At 38.3% G+C, this 8,414-nt stretch overlaps 1 protein-coding gene across 2 annotated transcripts; it reads left to right on the forward strand.

The window, feature by feature from the left end:
• Positions 1-2,151: 2,151 nt before the first annotated feature.
• On the forward strand, positions 2,152-8,230 carry LOC103464348 (uncharacterized). 2 transcript variants are annotated; one of them, XM_008408384.3, is made up of 6 exons: positions 2,152-2,409; positions 5,145-5,225; positions 5,320-5,429; positions 6,185-6,256; positions 6,814-6,936; positions 7,047-8,230. In XM_008408384.3, exons 1-6 carry the CDS (start codon positions 2,343-2,345, stop codon positions 7,131-7,133), a joined length of 540 nt encoding a protein of 179 aa, XP_008406606.1. In that variant the 5' UTR covers positions 2,152-2,342; the 3' UTR covers positions 7,134-8,230. The 2 variants fall into 2 exon arrangements, with proteins under 2 accessions (XP_008406606.1, XP_008406605.1); XM_008408383.3 differs by lacking the exon at positions 2,152-2,409 and adding an exon at positions 3,842-4,081.
• Positions 8,231-8,414: the final 184 nt, after the last annotated feature.

Genomic DNA, 8,414 nt, shown 5'->3' on the forward strand with positions numbered 1-8,414 from the left:
GCCCCCCACCACTGTGCCGTGTAGAAAACATCTCAGGTGGGATCTCCTTGTCATGCCAGTAACGTTGGAAGCCATCAGGACCATCAAGGTAAATTTTTTCTCATCAGAGAAGACAACTTTCTTCCACCTTTCAAGGTCCCATGTTTGGTGCACCTTGCAAAGTCCAAACGGGCAATTTTGTGGCGTTGAAGATGTTTTTTGTTTCTGAAGCCCTTCTCTCGCAGATGCCGTCTGATGGTTATTGGGCTGCAGTCAGCACCAGTAATGGCCTTCATTTGGGTAGAGGATCGTCCTGTGTCTTGACGGAGAGCCAATCGGATCCTCAGGCTCAGAGCTGGTGAAATTGTTTTGTCTACTACTTGACTTTTTTGTTCCATATCCCTCAGGATCATTTAAAAAATGCAAAATGACTGTCTTACTGCGTCCAACCTCAGCAGCGATGGCACGTTGTGAGAGGCCTTCCTTATGCAGCTCAACAATCCTACCACGTTCAAAGTCAGTGAGCTTTTTTGCTTTTGCCATCAGGAGGTCTTGACATCAGGAGGTCTTGACAGTGTAAAGACTTGACAGAAAAGGACATGTCTTTAAGCTTTTGGCTTTTAAAGACTATGGTCTTAAACTTTTGATCAGCTGAAAAAAATCATGTTTGAGTGTAAATGCAGTTTTCAGAAAATTCCCCGCTCAAAAGTTCTTGTCTCTTGCAGATTTTTTCCTTTAACATTGTGAAGCTCTACTTAGAACCTTCTTAAGATCCAGTAGTGCAAAATGCAAATTCTTGCAATTTTTTGACTGGTCTTAAGATTTTGATCAGGAGTGTATAAAATAAAAAGGGGCACAAAAGGTTTGCTCTAAAAATATAATTATTTGGCGCCATGTGCTTTCAACTAAACAGTTGATAAGTTTGGACACCCCTGGTCTACACTTTAAGAAATACCATACCATACCATACCAACTTTATTTATAAAGCACTTTAAAACAACCACAGCTGATACAAAGTGCTGTACATTAAAACACAGCATAATAAAAAAAACAAAAAAACAAAACTCTTACAGTTTAAAAACAAAAACATACACTCTAAAACTAGATCCCACAGGAGTTAAAGCCAAGTAAAATAAATGGGTTTTAAGACGAACTTTAAAAGTGGACAGTGAAGGGGCCTCTCTGACCTGTAAAGGCAAGTCATTCCATAACTTAGGACCAATGACAGAGAAAGCCCTGTCCCCTCTGAGCTTCCTCCTGGATCTTGGTACCTCCAAGAGCAGCTGATCTGCTGACCTGAGTGACCGATAGGGTATGTAGGGGTGAAGAAGCTCAGAGAGGTAAGCCGGGGCAAGATTATGCAGTGATTTAAAAACAAACAAAAGAATTTTAAAATGAATCCTAAAATATACAGGCAGCCAGTGAAGTGAAGCCAGGACAGGGGTCACATGCTCCCTCTTCCGAGTTCCTGTCAAAAGTCTTGCAGCTGCATTATGAACCAGCTGCAGACGTGAGAGCAGCGACTGACTGACTCCCAGATAAAGTGCATTACAGTAATCCAGTCGAGTCGAGATAAAAGCGTGGATCACTGTTTCAAAATGTTGCCTGGAAAGAAAAGATTTCACTGATGCCAATCGCCTTAAATGATAAAAGCTGGACTTAACCACGGCTCTGATTTGGCTGTCCAATTTAAAATCACTGTCCACCTTAAAACCAAGGTCCGTAATAACATGTTTAAAATATACCTCCAAAGGTCCAAGGTCAACAGAGGAGGACTCACAGGAGCCACTGGGTCCAAACACAATCACCTCTGTTTTGTTTTCATTACAATTTAAAAAGTTCAAGGCCAACCAAGATTTAATATCACCAAGACATGCCAGGAGATGTTTGATGGAGTGGACATCCTTCTGCTTCATGGGCAAATAAATCTGACAATCATCAGCATAACAATGAAAAGAAATCCCATGTTTCCTAAGGATAGAACCCAAAGGCAATAAATAAAGAGAGAAATAAGTAATAAGTAATCAAATTACTATTATTAATTTACTATTCATTAAATAATTAAATTAATAGATAAATTCATTATATGTTTAGTGGTGTGATGTTTCATTTTTGTTTAAATGACAAACGATGAGTACCTTTATTTTGAAAGTAAATAGGCAAACCGGAAGTGAGGTCATGAGGTGCCTCGGAGTTTCCCAGTGATCCAGGTTTTGTTTACGTGCTTCCTTCCACCGTGGATTGTGCTGACAGCTGTTGAAATGACGCCGTGGAGAAGAGAAACACGCCCACGGTGTTGTAAGAAACACGGAGACCCGGAGACCCGCAGCCCAACCCGGACTGTCCCCACCTGAACCTCCGTCATGGGAGCCATCATTTCACAGATCCTCTCCATGTTCACCTCCAAGAATCCCGTCAGGATTATAATGGGTGAGTTTGTGGTTATTTTAACGCCATTCTGGCTGTAAAACTGTGTTACAGTCTGGGAGATACGGTGGACCATAGCATATTAAATATGCTCTTTCAAAACAGTTTTGTGTTTACATTTTCTGAGACACAGTTTTCATTATCCATAGCCATGATCAATAAACAAAGTAGAGTTGAGTTGAAATATTTAACTTTAAGTGTAACAGATCTGTATAATATAGGCCCTTTTGTGATTTTATTGAAGTCCAGGTGGTAAAGGAGGTAGGATAGTAGACACGTTTATACTTTTATCTGTATAGCACCTTTACACACACAAAAAAATCTAAATTATATAAAATCTATTAAAATACATAGGTAAGACAAATATGAAATGATAAAAATGTATATATATATATATATATAAAAAAAGTGAGTGTGCAGTATTTACAATGCACAGGGGCGCTGTGCCAGAGAGGGCGCCAGGAAGCAATGGAGGAAAAAGTATTTCTGGGTGGTATTTTCTATGTTTAACAGCTTTGGGAGGGTTTGCAGGGCCGTGCAGAGACCTTTGGAGGGGTGGGGGCTCAAAGTTAAAAAACAGTGTCTTAAAATACCGTACAACAACATAGCAACAACCAATATAAATGGAGAATCTAATATTTAAACGGATCATACTGTATCATTGTCATAATGTGGGGACAATGCAAAGCAAATTTAGTTTATGTTCTCCCCGACGGGCTTAATGTTGCTGTTTCTGTTGCTGACAGAGCTAAATCATGATTCTGTGCAAGGCCCCATATTACCTCGGGCCGGCCCTGCATGAAGAGCGAGCCGCTGGGCTTCACAGCACGTCTCTGCTGAAATACCCCAGTGCCGGTCCGCCAATGCTTTTGGGACATCTTGATTTATTTGCTGCTAGCACTTAGCAACAACTCAGAGACGGAAGTGAGAGCGTTGCGCAGCACAAATAATCGCGCTGCTGGAACACATTACGCTAAATAATTACAACATAATTGTATGAAGCTTCGAGGTAGATACATTTTCCTCTAAGAATTTTTATAATTGATATACTCGAATTATTCGAGTAATCGCTACAGCCCATGTTACTACATGTAATTACTCTGCCAGTCACCATAACCTTGTTATTCACATGAAGTTAATACATTCTTTACAAATCCGTTTAAACATTGATTGTATGCGTCCATAACTTTCAGGCCGTGAAGCGCCTCCATGTTGTAATCACTCTTCCTGTTCACTAGGTAGTGAAATATGTCGGAGGCAGCTTGTCCACATCGTCTGACATGTCGATCCAAACAGCAGCCATTTTGTTATAGTTCTCTTGCACATTGGTTGGTCAACACAGTGTCCATATATTTTCTTTTTGTTGGTCTTGGTTCATCTATGCTTTACGCTGCGCTTGTCAAGCAGGACGGCGCATTTCTATCACTTCCGGTTAAATTGTGGGATCTATGTATTTTATAAATCCACCACTAAGTGTCATTTATGCGCCTGTGACAGGCACAAAATTAGTTTCACATCCTCATGAGATTAGCGAGAAAGGTGTGGCATAAGCCAACCAGCAGGGGGCGACATGGCGCAGCGGTGTCGCAGAGATCCCGGAAGCTACGAACCATACACGGATTGCTATGCTACGTCACTCCGTTGTCCCGTCTCATCTTTCTCACCTGTATTTCAGGTTACTATCCGGTGGAAAACCACTTATAAAACACGAGTTTTGTGTCAACTATTCTGGCCAGATAGTTAGTTACATGTTGTAAGGTGCGGTTTTATCACTGTATTTTGTAAGAGTTGCTGCTAACTAATTTGGCTAACCAGCCGTTAGTTTCGTGTGACGACCGTTGTACGTTTGACGTTAAGGTCGAAATGTAGCGATACTCATGGGAGGAGAACCTTCATAGATGTACATGTGTTTTGTTTTGAGTTTAAGTTAAAGTGTTTAATTGATCTCTGTGAATATTAAACTGATGTGGAGAAATGGCCTCACAGGAAATGTTCTAAATGGACGTAAAATAGTATCTTATGTAGATTTATGTATTTTGGTTGAAGTTTTTACTATCATATAATACATGTATATATTATATTTAATATATTAAATTATATATTTTATATACAATGTCAATAATATGTTGTATTAATATTTATAATTAGATATTTATGTAATATATTTAATATTATTTTGTGTTTTCTTTTAGGTTAGGTAAAACTTTATTAATCCCGTAGGGAAATTAAGGTTGTCTGTTGCTCACACATTAATTCACATCCACACAGCATTAAATAAAAATCGTACAACTGGAAACATCTAAAAGGTACAAAATATACATACATTAAAAAGTGTTCTAGCAAAGAGGTTACATTAAAATGCTAATTACTCCTTTTCTTATTTTAAAAGAAAACATGTTTTGGTATTTTGGTTTTATCTAAATAATTTGAGTTTAATATAAGTTTGGCATTGTTAAGCTGAGAATGAATATGAGACGGATGTATTTTGATTTTGAAATCTTTGATTTTAATTTTATTTAAGAGTTTAAGCTTGTTGTTATATTTTATCGAATAATTGATAGAATTAAATGTTTAATAAATATAATTGCAGAGATTCCAGAAGTTACTCCTGTATTTCAGGAAACTTATCTGTCAACTTGGTGCCACCTCTGCTGTACCTGTTACACACCGCCCTGTATCAGAACTCAGCTCTGGTTCTGGTTCTGGTTCTGACAGCTCTCCTCTGTTTGTGTCTGCAGTGGGTCTGGATGGTGCAGGTAAAACCACTTTGCTGTACAAACTGAAGCTGGGCAACGTGGTCACTACCATCCCGACCATCGGTGAGTGGTTCTGACCTCTGACCTCTTCCTATCTCACCTCAGATTATGAGAACCGCAGCGTTTTAAAGTCGCATGCCTGTGTTTTCCTGTTCAGGTTTCAACGTGGAGACGGTGGAGCATAGAAACATCAGTTTCACAGTTTGGGATATTGGTTATCATCTCATGACCAGACCGCTGTGGAGACATTACTACGCCAACACGCAGGTACAACTACTGCAGGTGTCAAAGTACTTATGATGCCTCTGGTTGGAAAGTTCAGTCACTTTGATGCATCCATGAGAAAAGTATTTGGCTTCAAAGCCAGCTGGACACCACTGTTACATCAAACAATGGTACTGTTAGCGACATGCTAGCTAATGCTAGTATTTCCCTAGCTAGGGAGAAGAAGCTACTATTTTCCACGATTTATGTCCTGGTGGACATAAGTACAGTAAATAAATATTCCATTCACAAAGTAAAAACTGTGATATGCTCATCTTACGTGTGAAATGTTACCCCTGATGTCAACTGGCATTTTGTCTGTGCTCCTGTGTGGAGAACATGAGAGGAAACAGAAAGACGACGTAAAACGGCCTTCTCCCACTTCAAAATAAGAGCATGAATATAAACATCAAACTACTTGAAGAATTCATAACATTCAATAACCAAAACTTTCTGTTTAGTTTACAAAGCAGCAAAGTAGATTAGTACTTTAGACTATATCCTGAAAAATTAATTTAGGGCAAACTAAGTGCGCTAAACTTTTTCAAAGTTACCAAAAGTGCTAAATGAAAAATCAGTGCATTAGAAGAAGTCGCCCACTGGCTAGCAGGGTGTAATAGGGGTTTCTCTGAGGTCACAAGGCTATGAAAGTCAGCTAATGTTTTCAAATATTGTGCTGCCCTTAATTTTTAGTGTTGTTAAAAATAAAATTGATGTTACAAACGTATTTGTTTAATATTTGGTGTGTTTTTCTCCAGGGTTTTATTTATGTGGTTGACAGCAGCGATTCAGAGAGGATTAAAGAGGCCACAGAAACGCTCCTTATGCAGGTGAGCTTCTGTTTGCAACATAAAACTCACTAAAGCTAAACAAATGCGTTTAGCTGAACCAAAGATACAAATGGCTCCTAGGGCCAGAAGGGCTGCTGACCTCTGGTCTGGACTGAGACTCTTTTTTTAAAAAAAAATAAATATCTGTTCAAAAACATCTGGAGTGGGTCTCGTCTCAGTCTTAAAGTAGGAGATTATTCCCAGATTTTAAATCAAATTAAACATCCTGATAAATGTAGTTCTACTGTAAACCCAATAACATGAACCAGAGTATTAGCTTACAGGCTAAGAGGTTAACAACATGATGTAGCTGCTGATTTATTCACTATTTAACATTCATTCCTGTAATCAAAGTTACAGAACTTATTGTGGTCATGAATGAACACTGCTGTGAAGACAACCAGCTAGTCAGCAGGCTCTCTCTGTCTCTCTCTCTCTCTCTATTTCTGTCGTCTACGTCTGTTAGATCGCCCTCTGGTGGGCGCATCGAGACATTACACATCGTTACCTTGTAACACGCAGCCTTTTTATACAGTATCTCTGTGTTTGTCTTGCAGCTGGATGGGGATGAGCTGAGGGACGCTCCAGTTCTGGTTTTTGCTAACAAACAGGACTTACCCGGAGTCATGTCGGTCGATGACATCACAGAGGCTCTCAGCCTATCAGGAGTCCAGCAGCCGGTAGGTACTTCCTGTAGTGATCAGAAAGAATTTGGGCAGGCGGTTTCATGCGGACGCTTAGGGCTATTACAGGTAGAGAGCGACCTTTGACCTGGTGTATGTTCCTGCAGTGGTTCGTCCAGCCGTCCTGTGCCGTCAGCGGCGCCGGTCTGGTGGAGGGACTGGACTGGCTCTCTGACCAGATCCTGAAGAAGTAGCTGCTGCTGAGATGCTCTGATTTCTGACGTTCCTGCTGAGTCTTTGAAGGCACCAGGCGCCTACCTGGCGCCGTTTACCTGGAGAAACCTGAAGGATCTTGTGAGAAAACGTCCAAACCTGTAAAACTATCGCACTTTCTCTGAAAAGAGACAATCACAAACTATTTAATGTTTTTATTTGAATTTGGGTTTGGAATAGTTGAGATATTTTTTTCTAAGAATTTTTCTGATGATTTTCTTGCTTCTCTGCACAACTTTGTGCTCTCAGATGTTAGTTTTGGGTGTTTCTACAACAAATTTGATGGTGGATTCACAAAAACACTAGAAAAATAAACGTGCTTAATTTCTCAGCAGATATTACATTAATATCTTATGAAACTTTGTATTTATAGTGAAATCTGTCAATTATTTGCTGATAGATTTTATGTTGTTCTTGATGGTTTCTTGCTTCAAACATTCAACATTTTGCACTTCCAATCACATGTTTTGTTTGGTTGTTTTTACAAATTTGATGTTAAATTAATAAAAAAGGAGAAAAATAAACCAATGTGCTTTATTTTTCAGCATATATTACACTAATCTCTCTTGATTTATTTGTATTTATTGTAAAATCTGTAAATTTACTAATATTTTATATTCTTTCAGTGACAGTTTTCTACACATCTTTGTGCACCGACAGATTTCTTTTGGTTGGTTTTAGAAATTAAATACATTTAAAAATTTTGAAAAATAAACAGATCTGCTTTAAGTTTCTACATGCATTACAGAGTGATATAAAACTGTTTATAATAAAATCTGAATGTCAGTTATTTGCTGAGATTTTTTTATTCTCCTTGATGGTTTTCTTGTTTCTAAAGGTTTTTCACGACCAGATGTTGTTTTGTTTTTAACTATATGGTAATTTCATTTTAAAAAATTAACAGATATGCTTTAGTTTTTTGCAGGCATTACACTAATATTTTATATTGTATTTCTTATGAAATGTGAATGTCAGAATAATTTAATATCATGAAAGATGGAGGTAACCGAGTCATATTGTCTTATTTTAACAGACTTAACAAATAAGCTGGGATGTAAATAAACAAATGGCAACCAGCTTTTAATGTCTACAAACTTTTTGTCCATTTTTCTTTACAACACCGGCTCGGGAAGGTGAGCCTCCCATCAAAAGGAAATTTAATTTTAAGATGCATTTATTTATCTATTTCAATTGCATGTAAAGTAACATGTTCATCCCATTTTGTGTCATGAAATCTCAATAAAAAATACATTGAAGTTTTT

The sequence above is a fragment of the Poecilia reticulata genome, chromosome 5, assembly GCF_904066995.2.
Source record: "Poecilia reticulata chromosome 5, P_reticulata-male-v2, whole genome shotgun sequence".
NCBI lineage: Eukaryota > Metazoa > Chordata > Actinopteri > Cyprinodontiformes > Poeciliidae > Poecilia > Poecilia reticulata.

Bases quoted from the DNA above. Each gene is read 5' to 3' on its own strand.
- LOC103464348 (XM_008408383.3), top strand. From the start codon at position 3,928: ATGAGATTAGCGAGAAAGGTGTGGCATAAGCCAACCAGCAGGGGGCGA. The intron at 4,082-5,144 runs GTTACTATCCGG...TTGTGTCTGCAG, and splicing joins CTTTCTCACCTGTATTTCAG to TGGGTCTGGATGGTGCAGGT. The intron at 5,430-6,184 runs GTACAACTACTG...GTTTTTCTCCAG, and splicing joins ATTACTACGCCAACACGCAG to GGTTTTATTTATGTGGTTGA.